The sequence below is a fragment of the Protopterus annectens genome, chromosome 4.part1 (assembly GCF_019279795.1).
Source record: "Protopterus annectens isolate FY-2018-M chromosome 4.part1, PAN1.0, whole genome shotgun sequence".
NCBI classification, from domain to species: domain Eukaryota; kingdom Metazoa; phylum Chordata; order Ceratodontiformes; family Protopteridae; genus Protopterus; species Protopterus annectens.
The window spans coordinates 470576644-470595171 of record NC_056734.1 but is presented as its reverse complement, the minus strand read 5'-3'; the positions used below and the strand labels follow the sequence as shown (position 1 = coordinate 470595171).

The following is an 18528-nucleotide window of genomic DNA, read 5'->3' as shown; positions in this document are numbered from 1 at the left end:
CTAGAAAGGGTCAACAAATCAACCAATCAAACTAGTTAGTACATTTCAAATAACTAATTTATTTTTCATTGAGTCTTGGTATTTACATTGTGAAAAAAGCAGAATATGCTTGTTTGTCTTTAAATGTGAACACATTATTCATTTGTATCATCAGGTGATTACACAAATGCATTTAAAGATACTGAGTTGTTTTTCATGCTAGCACAGTGGCTATTTATTTATGTATCTTTGCGGTCTGCATTTACCACTGTCTAAGTCATTTTAAGTTTACTCTTCAATTAAGATGTTATAGGCCAGTTTTCTTTTTCTTGGTTAACAAAGATGCAAAATGATTTGTAATGATTTATCTTTTCATGTGATCAAGCTGATCATTTTATCAACATTGTGAGATTTGATTGCTTTCCTTTAGTTGTGTGGGGGACAGCTTTTGCTATTCACTCCCGTCCTGTCCTTTCAGCTCCTGTACCAGTAAATGCACTTGAATCACCTGGGGCATAGTCAGGCTTTATCCCTATATAATATATGCTGCATAAGTATTTTTTTAAATTAAGGACAGTTAAGATAGAGAGAAATGAGCTTTGTAAGCAAATCAGATATGATTAAACAATTAGGCAGAAACTGAAGTGGGTAAGAAAAGGCTATTTTTAATCAAAGACCATCAAAATAGGTGATTAGGGTTTTAAAACTGAAGACAGTGAGCTTAGAAAATTAGGTTCTTTAAACTAATGTAGGTAGAGTTTAGATAATAAAATACTCTTTAACTCAGAAAAAAAACTTTCTTCTTATCACGTATGTGCTGATTGGTGTCCAAAGCAGTTCACAGTTTCAGCATAGTTGAAGATTACAGTGAGCTCCAAGTACTGTATGCACAGCTGTACAACATAAACTGACTTAATTATAAAATAAAACTCTAACCATTCTCTAATTGAAGTTTAAATTTATGCTAAACTGTTTACCTTTGCTATTCTAGAAAAAATATAAGCATGCCATAGGTATATAAATGTACTCTGCAGAAACAGTGATTTGCATGATTTATGGCACTAGCTGATTTTTCACATATAGGTGTTTTAAAGCAATTAATACAGATGTGACACAAATGGACACCCAAAAAGTTGATCTCTGTACCATTAATGAAACATGATTTTAAGATCCAAAGTGCGTTAGATTTGGTGGTATACTTCTTCTTCTTGCAGAGCTAATGATAGAGATGTTGGGTTCTCAGTTATTATCAACTCTTAAAAACAAGAAACCAGGACGATAATGGATGTCTACCAGAGGTGTAGCTGGCTCAACTAGCTCCGTGAGCTGCTCTTATAAACTTGCACCCCAACCCCTCAGCTCAAATGAACAGCAAAAAAAAAAAAAAAAAATCCTCACCTCACCAAATTGATGTGACTAAGCACTTCAGATGAAGAAAAAAAAATCTTTAGCATTCTTCTGTTATATACCGCTCTGTGCCAGTTGGCTGCAGCCCACTCTAATTCTAACTTTGACCTCTTCATTCAGACTTCCTTTCTTCTCAACCACCCCTCCCAGGTACTTGAAGCTGTTAACTTATTCCATAATTTTTTCTTCTATCTCACTCTCATCTTCTTCTTCTGAATTCCCCCATTTGTTGTCATTATAACTGTCCTATCTGTACTCATTTTCATCCCATGTGCCTTCAGTTTTACATTCCACTCCCCTATCTTTTGCTGACGTTCTTGTTCAGTGTCTGCTTGTAATGCCACATTGTCTGTATATGCAACTTTGTTGGTCTTTCCTCTGTGGATTGTTTGCTAATGTAGCCCATCACCAGTATGAGCAGCAGTGGGTTCACCCAATCCGACTGGGAACACCTCTTTGAGTATGATCACTGCTCATACTTGTATCACTAGCTTGTTGCTGACATCCTGAATGAAGGATATCTGATTATCTTCTTTATCTTTTTTGTTTTTTGCCTTGCAGTCTGATGGCGTTTCTTTATGCCATCTGCTGAGTCACTTTCCAGAAGCTGGTAGAGTGCCTGTGATGCCTTGTTCTTCACTATTGCAACTATACTCTTAGCCTGGTGTGGCTTTTCTGTCTCCCATCATTTTTTCTGCACTCCTTCTTTCTTTTGATGACTTTCTGGATTTCTGCATTCCACCACCACCACCATTCCTTATGTACTTTATTTTCATACCTGGATCTGTCATTAGTCTGTTCTATAATCCCTCACACATGCTGTTTTGAAGCGCTATGATTCTTCTTCAACTCCACTTATTTTCGCTTCTTTTTGAGCTACTAGAGCTCTGAGTAGTTCCTTGAACTCTTCTACTGTCTCCAGTCAGCTTCCATGTTTTCAGTCTAGTTTCTGTTGAGCTTAAAGCCTTTTCTGACCACTATTTGCAACTGACTGTGGCTGCAAGTGGCTTATGCTGTTGGCCATGTGTTTCACAGGGATGGCCTTGCAATGACTGACTCTACTCCAATGCTCTTTCCTTACTAGGAGAAAGTCCACCTGAGTTGCATTGTTGACCACTGCCTGAGATGTATGTGATCTTGTGACTTTTTCTGTTGCAGAACCATGTGTTAGTAACCATAAACCCACTTGCCAGATAAAATGGTCTATTCTTCTTTATTCTCTTTGTCCAACTCATGTGGACACTGGTAGTTCTTATATCCTTCTGTCTGTCCCAATATGTGCATTCAGGTACCCCATTATCAATGCCGGCTTATGTTGTTTGGTTTATCTAGTAGGTACTGTAACTGCCGCCTGAATGCACTCTGTTCTTCACTGTCACAACTCTGTGCGGGGCAGAGGCTGAGGTTATAAATAGTACTCTATCCTGATATTGGAGTCTGATTGCCATGAATCTGTCACTAATTCTGATGGCATCCCTCACTGCATTCAGAACCCTTTCCCTCACCACAATTCCCACATCATTTCTAGTCTGCCCTCCTCCTAATAAGTTGAGTCTGGGTCCTAAGTCAAGTGGCTTTGCTGCACTGCCCTTCTGTCATTTCTTCTGGCTACAGAGGATGTCCATCCTCCTTCTTACTATTATGTTATGTTAGATTCGACCACAAATTAATCACCATGGAAATCCACATCTCACCCACACCACCCACAAAGGTAACCACCATGAAAAACTTCTCCAAAGCTGACTTTGGGCTCCTAAAAACAGAGGTGGCTAATTTCCTAGCACCCATGTCAATGGAAAATAGATGCATGACTGCCAAATCATATACCAATGCACTGTATGAACACGTACATAAATGCATGGAACTAGCCATACTCAACAGAACCAAGATACTGTCCTCCAAAAAAGGAAGCGAATCTGGTGGTCTCCTGCTATTAATAAACTCTACAACAGAAGGAAGAAACTGTTGCAGAAAAAGGTGAAGTCCCAAAGACTGGAAAAACTCCCTTATTAGCCTCAACAAAAAGTTGAGATCCCTCATCAAAACCTCTAAAGCCAGCTATGAAGGCAGAATTGTGGCAGACATTAAAAATAACCACAAAGCCTTCTATACTTATATCAAGAATCTCCACAGCAATACCCAGGTTTGCTCTGAGTTACTGCACAATGGTACCTCCTATACTGAGCCAACAGATATTGCCAACATACTGGCTAACAGTTTCAGTGCCAACTTTGCCCCTCTCTCTCCCTCCCTCCCTAAAAGACCAAGCACAATACTGGAGGAATGCCAGGCACCCAGCATTACTGCAGCACTGGTTAAAGCTGCATTGTCCAAGGCCAAGAATACAGCTTCCATGAGACCTGACAATATCTCTGGATGTGTTCTACATGAATTACAAAGTGAAATGGCACCACATCTGTGTCCCCTGTTCAATGACAGCCTCACCTCTCCTCAGGCTTTGTCCCTTCTGAATGGTGCATTGCTACAGTCATCCATCTCCATAAAGGGGGAGCGACTACAGACCCTGGGAATTATAGCCCCATTAGCCTAACGAGTCTGATATGTAAGGTTATGGAGCACATCATCATGGGCTTAATTAACAAGGATATAGGTAATTTCCAAACTCTAGATCCCATGCAATTTGTTTTTTTGAAAGGTAGATCATGTCTGCTCAACCTGGTTGACATCTTTGAGTCAGTCACCAGAGCTGTGGATGAGGGCAAGGCAGTTCATACAGCCTACCTCGATCTGGCCAAGGCCTTTGATACCATTCCCCACTCAGGAATTATTGATAAACTCACCAAACTATGCATTGACCCCTATATCACTAGGTGGGTTGCAAACTGGCTCACAGATAGAACCCACAGTGTGAAAGTAGTGGACACCAAGTCAGACTGCTGACCAGTCATGAGTGGAGTCCCACAGGGATCAGTCCTGGGTCCTCTCCTTTTTGGTGTCTACTTCTCAGAAGTCCAGGCCAACAAGAAGGGACTCTGGCTGAACAAGTTCACAGATGACTGCAAGCTGGGAGCCATTATTAACTCCCCAAGTGATGTAGACATCCTACAGAAAGGCCTCACTAAGACCAATGCCTGGTATCAAAACCATGGCCTTAAGCTTAATGCCAAAAAATATGCCTTCATCCCCTTTGGGAAAAACTCAGTTCCCACTAATTAGCACATTGATGGGAGCCCACTGAACACTGAAGGTGTTATAAGAGATCTGGTGACACAGGTTGACAGCAACCTCTCTTTCGGCCACCACATTGCCACTGTGGTCAGAAAGTCCTTCTATGTGGTCCATCTTATTACCATGGGTTTTGTATCCAGGAAGAAAGAGATCACCATCTCTCTCTACTGTTCCCTCATTAGGCCAATTATAGAGTATAATGCCCTATTTGGCATGTACCTCACTAGATACATACAGCAGTTGTAAAGGCCACAAATGTATCTCACAAAGAGGATCCTAAGTCTTAAACACATGTCCTACATGGATAGACTCAAAAAACTCCAGCTATTCTCTGTCTCATATTGTCTAATAAGAGGCGATCTCTGCTTGACTTACAAAGCCATGTCTGACTCAGCTCAGTTAGAAATGCTAAATCTAAAGAAATCCCAGTCACTCCGCACCACACAATCCAGAGACCTCAACCTCATTACCACAATCAACAGAACATGCTGGAGGGGCAGTTTCAAAACCAGAAACTGACCATACTCCGGAACAGACTTCCCGTACATGTCAAGCAGAGCACCTCACTGGCTATCTTCAAGAGAAATGCCAGGGCACTTCTATGGGCTAGGCTTCTAAAGGCTCCAGGGTCATTAGCCTAATACACATCTATGAACTTATGTCATCCACTTCCAAGCTCTGGACTGTCAGAAAATCTATACTGAGTGCAGCAATCCTTAGTTTATGTTTGGAAGGTTGATGGTTTTGCTTCCAGCTTTCACTCAGTGAGCTATCCCAGGTAACCCAAGCTGGTTAACTGGACACCAAGCTAGTAGCTTACTGGTCAACAGGGGCACAAAGGCCCCTCCCACCATCAACATGAGTCCTTAGCATAAATCAGAGTAGGCCAGGTCCTCAAATCACTTATCACCCGCAATTAATCATCCCTATTCTTGGTGACATTAGTCAGTTTGACTTAATCACCTAGAACCAATTTTTGTACCATCAAGTGGCTAACTTTAACACTGCTCACAGTCTTTGATCCATTATCCCCTATCTAGAGGATACTGTGCACCACAGTTGATGCTCAAAGCACTTGAGCTATACAACTCTTCTCCTGATAGGCACCATCTAGAGTCTGTGCTGCTGTCCATAGCTCTGGGTGAATTTGAACTAGAAACACTCAGTGTGTTTTTATTTTTCAGGAAGTAGGAGGCACCTGACAGAGACTCAGCATGTTTTTATTTTTCAAGAGGTAGGAGGCAGCCTACAGAGACACAGGAAAAGCGTGCAGTCTCCATAGAGGCATTGGCCAGAGGTCAGGCTTGAACCTTGTACCTTATACACAGAAGGCAAAGACCTTACCCATTAAGCCATCTGTTTCTTCTAATTGTTTTATACAACAAACCTACAATATTTCTGCTTCCCAGCCACCATTCACAGAGATCATGACACTATCATCTTTAACCTATAAATACAATGAACTCACTTATGAATAAATAAATAAATCAGTCTTCCTACACTTTACCAAAGGTAACTATTGCATAATAATTACATTCTTATGAAAGCAGACTGGGATATTATTATCAATAACCTATAATGTCTGCTCCACACACAGTTAATCAGTTCTGCAATGTTATTTACTTCTTTCATGAGCAATTACACTGTAATTAAGCTGACAGACATGTTTTACTTGAATCACAAAATTAATATACACATCAGAAAAATGACAGACTACTTTACTTTCAAAGACCATTACAGTCATAAAAACAATACTGGATTAAAAAGCACACACATTGCTTATTTTTCTATCAAATATGAATCAGACAATCTTCTTAACATGCTTTCAAAGTGAATGAAATAATTTGGTGATTTTAACTAAATGAGAAAATTGAATGGGGAACTTGTGACTGTACCATGTTATCTATAAATAATGAAGTGGTTGTCTAATCCAGGATGAAGTGAATGTGTTTGCAGACACACTTTCAAAATAAGTAAAGGAATACATCAGAGTACTATGGAGACAAGGAGATACTTTCCTTATATAAATGCAGGTATGGTAGCTGCTTTCCTTAAAAAAATAATTTTTCACGTCCCAAGGGATGAGACAACATACCTGGTGAGTTTCTATACATAATTAAGGGGGAACATAATTAAACCCCTATCAATGATCTAAAAAAATGGATACATACTTGACCCATGGTTGCTGACTATAGTGATGCAGCTTTATAAAGAGGGACTCATATCAAACCCAAACAATTTTAGACCCATCAGTCTGGCCAGTAATCTTTGCAAAGTAATGTGGGGTCTAAATTGCCTAGATATAGTAAGGCCTTACTAAGTTTAATTTTATTGGCTGCCAAAAAGCAATTAGTAGAAAAAGAGACTCAAAATCTAAATCAACTGTAACTGACATTTTGACTATTGTACAGGAGGTGGGCTCTTTAGAGAAGTGAAGGAATAGATTATGTACAAATAAATGGAATGTGTGGCAACACTACCTGCACAATAATGTAGATGAGGAAAAGGAGTGAGTTAAAGGAATGGGAGGAACTGAGCAATTTATACAATGTTGGAGTGAAAAAGATTGTTAAAAATATGTATATTACATGAAAATAACAATGGAAATGTTACTGTAGTTTTGTAGTTTGATTTATTTTCTATTACTGTATTTATATTCATGTCACTCTTTAAAATGTGATGATTCAATAAAGTTCTTTAAAATAATGCTGAGAGTCACAGTGTACCTTTTCCAGAACGATACAGGATTTACAGCTGTTAATTGTGGAGCAGGATGGGTTTGTTTGGGCAGATCTTGCTTGCTTGTTTCATTCTTTGAAAAGTTAACAGCAGCACTTAAAGAGCTGAAAGAGTATACTGCTTGTTATGGCTGTGTGAGGCAACAACAGTATTCTACATCAGGAAAATAATAACTACTTAAAAGCACTTATTAACTAAATATCATTCATAAAGTAATTCAGTGGGAAAAAATTAGCTAAAGAGCTGTACAAAACAAGTCATATATATCTATATGTGTGTGTGTTTGTAATTATATATATATTTAACATTTGTTTACCAGGAAAGTCTGACTGGAACAGAGCCCATTTTCAGCAGAGGCCCAGGGAGAAATGCTCCAGATGTATGTTATTGGAATGCGGAAGGAAACCAGAGCACCTGGAAGAAACTCACGCAAATGCAGGGAGGATATGCAGACTCTGCACAGAAGGCACTCCAGCCAAGAATCAAACCAGAGAACTTCTTGCTGTGAGGTGACAGCGCTAACTGCTGCACCACTGCGCCACCCATATATGTGTGTGTGTTTGTGTGTGTGTGTATATATATATATATATATATATATATATATATATATATATGGATCTATCTGAGTATATATATATATATATATATATATATATCTATATCTATATGAATATATATATATATATATATATATATATATTATATATATATATATGTGTATATATATATATATATGTGTGTGTGTATATATATATATATATATATATATATATATATATATATATACAAGCATATATATATATATATATATATATATATATATATATATATACCCTTATAAGGTCCGTCACTATCTATTCACCGACACCATTTCACTGACCTAACTCATTTATCCCAGTTCATTACTACAAAACACCAACATGTGCCCCTTACCTTAGGCTCAAGACACTCACCTAACCATTGCCTAACCTAACTATATATATCAACTCCAGGGTTGCACAACATTGGGGAAAGGGGCACATCTTTCTGTCGACGAAATGAACTGTCGACTAAATGAGTGTCAGTGAAATGAATTGTCGGTGAATAGATAGGGACCCATATATATATATATATATATATATATATATATATATATATATATTAACAATGATTATAGCAAAGCTATAAAAAACACTATTCGCACACATACCCTGTCATGCATGTCCCAAGCATTAAATATTCACTTGACATACAAGTACACAGACTTCACACTACACTCAGAACCCCACATGCACACAGTCCTATACTGCATATGCACAAACTATAACACAAACCAACAAACACACCCATAAACAATCCATCCGATGCACTAGCCCTAAAAGCTTTAGCTTTGCTGGAGTACTCTCACGCCTCTGCAGTTTTATATGTGCCAAGTCTGAGACTGCACAATAATGGGAAAGGTCATAGCCACAATTCCCACTGTACTGTGATCAGACACAACTAAGGAATGGCTCCTTTTATCTGGATGAGCAACATTTTCAATAAACTTCCCATTGAACAGATCATGACTCATTTGAAAGCATTTGCACAGGCATGCATTCTATATAGGAAAAAGAAATATTTCTGTTGATCATTTCATAGTCTTCTGGAGAATATCTGAATGTGTTGATTATTAGTTATTCATTCAAAAGATTAAATTGAATCTTTCACTTTTTACACTAATGCAGCATACTGGTTTCAACATTATCTGAATGCCAGAACATTTGTATTCAAGGAAGAAACAATCTTTTTGACATTGGAACATTCACTTTTAGAGTTCCTCATAGCTTACTCTTAGGACCAGCTCTAGTTTCTCTGTTCATGAATGACATTATTAAAACTGTGTCTACTTCTTTCATTACTCTTTATGCGTATGTCATCTTAGTCCTCATTCTGGACCCTCTTCCCTTACAAGTACACAATGACTGTTAGAACATGGCTTTGGCTCTCTAAGAAACTGCCCATAAACTCCAGCAAAGCAGTTGTGCATTATACATTATTCAGAACAGGCAAACAGACTACCTCAGCAAGTTCTATTAATACAGCTAATGCACATAAGAGCAAACTCAAAAAAAGTATAAACTTAGCTAGGACTTTGGCTGGATCTAGCCCTTTTATTGAAGGACCATGCTGAATCAAAACAAGCCGTTGCCATGCACTATTCTCTCATCTTGAATAAGGTCTGCCAGCCATTGCTGTAAACTCCTGATTTTATACTTTATACAAATCGCTGCTAATAAAATCTACAGGTTTGTAGCCTTAGTCCTGCAACATGAAGATCACTATATCACTATATTACACCACAGAAGGTCATCTGGTACCCATACTAGCCTATGCTTTACCTCTTTTATCTATACTCACCTTTATACTACATAACAAATAAAATTGCCCCAAGTCACAGAATAAGCCTAAATACAGACCCATGGACCTTCTGCTATACACTGGAACTATGCTGACCCTGGGGAAAAAAACATTTTGTGTTGACACTGAAACAACAGGATTTGTGAATGTGATCCCAATAACTGGAATCACCTGTCACTGTCAGTAACAATTTACAATGAAATCAACTACCCATCTTTCAGAACTAAATAAAACAAACTACCTGACATTTTCTTATTCATTTTGTTGTTTCAGAAATAATGGACAAAATCAAACTATATCAAAGGTTAACATAACCTTTCAACCAAAAAGTGTATGAGTTACTTGCAACTGCAGTAATTGTCTGATGATGCACAATCAGTCTAGCAATGTTTAAAAGCCATGCACATAGTACTTACTGCTGTATAACAAACTGTACACTAAACTAATATTTGTATTTAGGCTGGCACTCATGCAGACTTGGAAATGTGCACTGCAAAATAGAGCAGGTGTCCGTGCCCAGGTAATGTGTGATCCAAAGACATTGGTTGCACCAAGGTGCAATTATTGATATTGTACAGTATGCATCACATACCAATGAATGCATAATGACATGTAAATGAGTAACCCCAGTGAAAATCAGCAACATAGAGTATGCGAATGTAGGTGGCTAAGACTACAGAATGATTCTGAGTCATAAAATGCCCCCCTCCCCCCAGTTTGAACACTGAAGTTGTCAGATTACATGACAGGGGCCATATTAAGCATAGCCAAGGCAGTAGTTCAACAGCATGCGTTGGTAGCCATGACATCTGACAAATCTGCAGAAAATCATTCACTTCTGATCCTGCACAGATACGCAATGGGACATATTTGAACTGTGGCACCCATGGGCAGAATCAAGGAGTATGCTTGGTATGGCCATTCTTCTAGTAATAAATGTGCATGTACACCATTAACCATCCTAGCTTCCAGTGACCTATTTTTGGCACATTAAGTTTATTGCAATATTTTGCCTTGCATGTAATTAAATAGTTTGTCAGCATAATGCTGCAAAATGTGGAGAAGCATATCTGGATACCAAGGACACCAGAGGAAATAATCTGTACTATGTATGCATTCTGGAAGATTTTATGCATCTCTGAGGTCCAGGGTACCACAGATTGTGTCTGTGCTCGTATTATAGCCCCTCTTCTCCAGAGGGGCAGAGATAAATAAATAGGAAGATCTTTCACTACTTCACCTGCATGGTGATATGCAATGCCCAGAAAATTATTTGTAATGTGCCTGTGTTTCACTTCAGCAGTTCAAATTATTTGCACAAAATCCAGGTATGCTACATCACCAGACACTCGACTTACTCAGGAATCTTTATCAGTGAAACACATTTTTCTGTTGTGAATCTCATCTCTCCAAAACAGTGTAGGAAGAATGGTTAAGCATGCTACATTGATTGTACCACTCTGTGTAATGCTTTGGGAGACCTCCTTCTATTAACTCCCCCATAATCTACCTTATCAACTTCCTCAGGCAACAGCTTCAGTAACCCCTAATTTCATCTCATATCTTTATCAGTATTATTTAGTCAAACCTGACATTAGAATTTGTTTTAAGATGATTTATTTTGTAATGTCATTCAATTCCATATTATTGATTCAGGGATAAAATATGAAATTTTTGCATATAACATTATTCGTCTAAGTCATCTGACAGCAAGTTCAAGATTTGTGAAGTAATTTTCTGAGTGGTCTCGGTTTAATATGTACAAAATCAACGTGGAATGCACTTTAAAAGGTGTTTTATTTCATTTTAGTATCAGTCTTACTTACTTGTGTACTTTTTTAAAAAAATATACAAACTGTGATACAGAATTTTGTTAAGTATATATTTATAGAAATACTACATTAATGTCTTCTGTTTTTTAGCTGCAACAACCACGGAAAATCCAACAGGTAGGTAACTCATTTTTCTTTTTTTTTTTTTAAACAGGAAACATCTTTTTTGAGTTATCATTTATGACATAGACAATCATAGATTTATATAAGTGAAAATAAACAATGACATATTTTCATTTGCAAACATTATACATCACATGTAATCATCTATTCAGTCATTGTCAATCAAACATTGCATAGCTCATTCGATTCCTGCCTTTGCTTAAACCTCATTCCTTCTCCAAAACATTATTCGGCATGTATTATTCTCACAGGTCCCAGTTTTTCTATGTAATTTGCATCTACCCTTTTCTAAAGATCACACTTTCATTTCTTTTATCTCTGATACTATATTCACTACTTCTAGTATGGTTGATTTAGACTTTGATTTCCATCTTCTAGTAACTGTCTTTTTTGGCAAACACAAAAATTAAATTCATCAAGCCCTTACTATGTCTAGGCAATTCCAATTCTGTATCACCTCAATCACTTGAAATCTATCTAAGGAAAAAATATTTGGAGTCTGCTTGGGGTATAAAAATACCTATGCAAATACTTCCAAGCAAAAATCCTAAATCTTCTAGACTTTGTTGCTATTTGGAGCCATACATATTCCCTCCCATTATTTCTTTGTGAATTGCTTTCTAATCTTTCTTCCCAGTCCTTTCTAACCACTTCTGATTGATTTCCAATGTTATCATGTATTATACAATGACTGGCCCTAAACATTCAAAAACGAGCATGCTGACTGGCCAGCCCAACCAGAGTGCCCATTGTAAATCTGAGAATATACTAATAGAAAAAGGTCCGATTGGCCAGACTTTTTCCGTTAGTATATCCCCTGATTTTTTTTTCTTGTCCAGTGGTAGCAATGGAGAAATGAAGATCTCCGTTGCTTTAATCTCACTATGTTAAACTCGTTTAACATAGTGAGATAACTTAACAAAAGCAACGGAGATCTTCCTTTCTCCGTTGCTTTTTTTAAAGATATCTCATTATGTTAAACTCATTTAACATAGTGAGATACTTAAAAAGCAACGGGGATCTTCCTTTCTCTGTTGCTACCTCTGCATACCACTGATGTACTGCATAAGCATGGGAACACGACCCTTACGCATGCGCAGTACACCAGAAATTCCCTAGGATACCTGCGGAAGGGTAGCATGGAGTCATTATACAATGACATTAAGAAAAGTATTTTTTTTTCTTAAATAATGTCATTGTATAATAGCAATAACCCATGGCTGGGTGTGGGCAATGCTGTATTTACCCACGGTTGCCTTTGTTTTGTCACTCGGGCTTTACCCTCGTGACCAACCCACACCAACCGTGGGTAAATCCAGCATTACCCACACCCATCTTTGGGTTATTGCTTAACTATTTTATATGTCCTACTAATTATCCATTTTTAACAGCAACTTCTTTTCTAGATTCTAATAAATACTCTGCCAGTGCTGGTCTTTCACTTAGGACCCCCTATTTTTTTCTCTTTGCCTATACCCTGATATCAATCCTTGATAGGGAAGGTAGATAGCCTACAGTCCAAACATATACTTAGCCTCTTCCCATTCTATTACCTTTACCTCTGTAATTATTTGTTCCCAATACCTGGGTTCCTTTGTCAGTTTTGTCCAGTAAATTCCAGCCCCCTCTTGCCTATTCTATGTACCCCTAATTGCAGTCATCCCTATTGGCAGAATCTCCTTTTTCCATTCCTGTGCTGGCTTAGTTCTTAGAATACTTTCTGCAACTTTATAAATGTAATATTATGTATGCTATTGTTATTCTCCTTAAGTATCTGCATCCAAAATCCCAGTCTCTCCTTGTTTTTTGAGGTTCCTCCTTGTTTCATCATCATCCCTTTCCCCTTTGAATTTTAGCTTTCTGATTGTGCTATGTATAGGACCCTTAACTGTTTAGCTCTGAAATACCCTTTTAAATCAGGTAATCCCAAACCACCTTATTCTATTGAAAGGATCACCTTATTACACTTAAATCTTGCCTTATTTCCTTCCCAGATAAAAATTTTCAGCTCTTTATTAATTGCTATCCTCAACTTCATTTAATGATGTCCTCATAAATATGGCTATTGCTGGACCAATTTGTGTGTATCATGTGTACATAGTTTACAGCAATTGCCATTGTTTTATCTTCATTAATTGTGCATGCTGAAAAGAACTGAAACTGTCTCAGAATGTTCCACAACACTGAAATGCCCTTTTCTGGTTTTATCAGTTAAAAAATAATATCATCTGCAAATAAAGACAATGTTTCTTGATTACATACCAGTTATTTCCTTGAATTTCTGAGTTCCTTATTTTCTTTGCCAATGGTTCTAAATATAACACAAATAACAATGGCAAAAGAGTATACTCCTGCCTGGTTCTTCCATTCAGGGCTTATCATATAGAACCCCACACTTTAAATTTTCACCTTTTATCCCTTATATATATATATATATATATATATATATATATATATATATATATATATATAGTCCCGATTAACCTTATTATTTTGTCAGGGAATGCAAATGCTTCCATTGTCATACCTTAAAATCCCAGTTTACTCTGTTGAATGCTTTCTGCATCAAGACCCAACAACAACTGAGGGATTTTCTTACATTCTGCTTCCCCCTGGTTCATTATTGTTCTATTAATGTTGTCAAATGTGTGTCTCCCATCTACAAAACCCCATTGATCCGTATTTATCAATTTTAGCATCACCTTTGTCATTCTTTTTGCCATTATAGATATAAACACTTTATCATCATGGTTTAGAATTGAAATGCATTGAAGGATGTTGCTGCTATAACTCCTTTTTAAATACTTTTTGACAAAACCTTCCAGATCTTTATCACTTTCTTCCTTCCTAGCTTCCAAACTTCCACAGGAAGATCATCTATTCCTGGAGACTTTCTGGTAGGTTAGTTATACATTACCATTTTTATCTCAAATCCTTCTTTATCTTAACTGTTAATAATTGAACCTTATCTACCACTAGCCTTGGCATATTTAATTGTTCCATAAAGATTTCCATTTGTACTTTTACTTGATATCCACATTTCTCTGCTTTATACAGATTTTCATACATTTCTGAAATATTTCTAATAAATATACAGGATCTCTGGTTATTTTCCTTGTTGTAGGATTCCTAAACTTGATAACAACCCTTTCTACTTTCTATTGCTTGAGCCATTGTTCGAAAAGCTTTTGTGCTCCAGGGTAGCTACCAAAAACCAGTTGCTTAGCAGCAATCTTTCTAAACTCTTGCATAGTATCCAGGTAGTCCCTTATTTACCCTTTAGCACTCTGAAGTTACACCTCTTCTTGTTCTGTGAGATTCACCATATTTTGTAATACTTTAATCTTTGTCAGTCCCGCTAAACAATTCTTGTCACTTCTTAACTGTATCTCCTTTTCTTTTATTTCAGCCTTATTTTTAAACTCCACTTTCATTTTGTCCCACTACCTAGCTATATTTTATGATAAAATTTCTGTCTTTCTTAGTAACTCCTGAATAATTTCCATTACCCCTTCCTTAAATTCCTCTCTGTTTCACAGAGAGGTATCGAAGTACAAGAGTTTCATTTTCATTTCACTATCCTGCATTTTTATTTCAGTTATTATCGGCATATAATCAGAAACAGTTATTGGATGCATATCAAAACTTTCAAGTAAATGCACATGATCCTGTGAATTTTGACAGATAGCAGTTGGCATAATGGTTAAGGTCTTCACCTCCCATGTACAAGGTTCAGTCCTGACCTTCAGCCAATGCCTGTTTGGAGTTTTCATGTTCTTCCTGTGTCTCTTTGGGGTTCCTCCCACCTCCGAAAAACATTGTGAGTGCTTCCATCTCAAACTCACCAGTGAATGGAGCAGTTGCAGCAGTACAGAGTCACGTGGTGCCCTATCAGGGGAAGAGTTGTAAAGACCAACCACTTTGGGCATCTACTGTGGTGCACAGTATCCTCAAGATAGGAGAACACGGATCACAGAGTGTGGGCTGTGGCAAGGCTAACCACTTGACAGTGTAGAATATGGCTTTAGGTGATTTGGCCATATTGATTAATGTCTCCAAATAGGCATGGGTATTTTCTGGGGATAATTGGGTTGAGGACCTGGCCTACTATGGCCTATACCGTGCTAACAGTGGGAGGGGTTTATGTGCTCCTATTGGCCATTGTGTGCCAGCCATAAAGGCCAGCAGCCCTTCAGTGAATAAGTTATTGAACAGCCGATTTCCAGTTTCACCTTACAGTTGCCCAGCCTGGGTTATCTTGGATAGCTCTGTTGAGGAAAAGCTGGACATAAAACCAATCAACCTGCCAAATATGAACGAAGATTTGATGCACTCATTGTAGGTTCACTGACAGGATGCAGCTTGGAAGTGGATGACATGGTGGTACGGAGGAGGTTGGACATCCTATATAAGTAAGAGAGAAGTTGGAAGAGTGAAATTTAAATAAAAAAAAATTTTTTTTATGTTTTTGCAGGGGCAAGCTCCCCTGCACTGCCAACCCCCCCTGCTAATTAAATATACCAACTCTGATTACGCACTACAGTGTACGGCAATCTCCATTTAAATGTTTTGAAATTTCAAAACTTTGATCTTATGATCTAGACCATAACAAAGTTGACATTTTGGAAGTTAGAAATTTAAAAGTAGATCCACTGCTGTTTATACTGGTGATGGACTACATTAGCAAAGGGGACAGATCAACAGATTTTTGTATGCAGATGATATGACATTACAGGCAGACTCTCAGCAAGAGCTTCAGCAAAGGATAAGAGAATGGTATGCTAAACTGAAGGCATATGGGATGAAACTAAGTATAGATAAGACAGTGGTAATGGCAGCAAATTTAGGAAATCAGAAGGAGCTGAGAGTTGAGATAGAAGGGAAAATAGTAGAGCAGGTTAACAGCTTCAAGATTTTGTGAGGCATGGTTGAGGAGAACAAAAGTCTGAATGAAGATGTCAAGTTTGAATCAGAGGAGTTTCAGCCAACTGGCACAGACTGTCAAGTGTAGTGTATGACAGAGGAATGCCAAAGAAGAGGTGTAAGAAACAGTGGTGTGACCAGTACTACTGTATGGTACAGAAACCTGGGCAGTAAAGGCAGAGCAGATGAGAAAGCTATAGGTGAAGGAAAGGAAGTGCGTGTGAAGGGTGATAGTATGCTCACTGTGGGACAGATGGAGAAATAAAGACATAAGAGCAGAAGCCAGAGTAGGTCCTATTGCAGTAAAGATCAAAGAGAACAGATTACAGTGGTTTGGGTACATGTGCAGAAAAGCAGAAGGCAATCTGGTGAAGAAGATTTGGGACAGACAGGAAGAAGGTAAGAGGGAATGAGGGAGTACAGCAAAGAGGTGGATGGATTGTGTGAGAGAAGATCTGTGACAGTCAGGCATGAGTGCCGAAGAAGGCAGGAGTGTGGCACTGAATCGAGAGAGATGGCAACAGTTAACACGAGACCCAGACCCCATGTAGAAAACATGGAAAGAAGGGGGCTGATTATGATGATGATGATTTCATTTCTGAAAATAATGGGCAAGCTTTGTACAACATTTACATTTTACATCATGACAGAGAAAACAACTGTGGGTTTTATTCAGGTTTTCATGTTTTACATAGCTGGTACACATTTACAGGAAGAAACAATCTGCAGTTTTATGTTACTTCCTGCAGAACCCATTATTAAAAATAAATATTAACAAGCTAAAACATTAGATGCATTCCATTAAACCTTTTATGACTATGGAATCAGCTTCTTTTTATAAACATTAGTCATTAAATTCCCTCAAAAAAATCTCAGTATGCTTATAAAAGAAGAAAATATCAACATTGGGTTGTAGTAGCCAGGCTTCTTAAATGGCTAATATGTTGTAAGCTTGAAAACCAAACCAATGAGCCTAAAATATGTCATTATCACACTAGCTAAAAATATGTAGTAGAGGAGATGGGTGTGTTAATATTTTCCAGAAGTGTTAGAATCAGATTTTAATATGCTTCTATATTCTTTGAACTTCACTCAAGCTGTATAATTTTGCATTATGACTCTCTTAAGCTTCTCCATTGTCCAGTTAACTATAGGCAAATCCCCCTATGACATCATAGCAAGTTATAGGTCCCCCACTATTAAAATAGGAAAAGCATACCAAACCTGGACTTACTGGAGTCATTTGCCATAAAGCCCAACACCTTACACATGGGGGACTTTAATTATCCTACCGTCGACTGGGAAACACACATAGCCACAAACATGCTGGCTCAGAGGTTCTTGAACTCTGTCAATGTAAATGCTCTGGAACAGCTAGTCAGCACACCCACAAGATGCTCAAATGTCCTGGGCATAGTACTCAGTAACATGGGAGAGCATTGCCCCCTGCCTGTGTGATGTCCTCCCTGGTAAGATCAGACCATAACTCAGTCTTGTTCGATATAATTATAAGACCAGATAGATACCCCATCAAGCTTGAAAATGCTTAAAAGTTTTTAAAAGACAAATTACCTCCCACTAAGTGATAGTATAAGAAATTTTAAAGGCCCCTCAAATGCAGGTAACATGGATTCTTATGCAGAGGTGTACACCAATGCAGTGTATAACCACTTAAGCAGTTGTATAGAATTGGCTATACCTGACCGGATTAAAACCAGGTCTTGCCAAAAAAAAAAAAGCAAGCTACCTTGGTGGACCCCTAGTATTAACTGGCTATACAACAAGATAAAGAAAGTAATGTCAAAGAACAAGAGGGAACTGACTCAGCAGAGGAAGAAATCCCTCTCTAGTTTAAGCAAACAAATTAGAGATCTTGTTAAGTCCTCCAATGCTAATTACAATGCAAAAGTCATCTCTCTAGCTAAGGATAATCAGAAGGCATTCTGTAACTATATCC

The 18528-nt window shown here is 37.8% G+C and overlaps 1 protein-coding gene across 1 annotated transcript in view; it reads left to right on the top strand.

Annotated features, from left to right (window-relative positions):
- LOC122801235 (mucin-5AC-like) overlaps positions 1–18528 on the top strand; it is a 475953-nt gene that overhangs the window by 51367 nt on the left and 406058 nt on the right. Inside the window, exon 2 of the mRNA XM_044070787.1 lies at positions 11616–11642. Within this exon, the coding sequence (XP_043926722.1) occupies positions 11616–11642 (27 nt within the window). The remainder of the gene's footprint in view (positions 1–11615; positions 11643–18528) is intronic.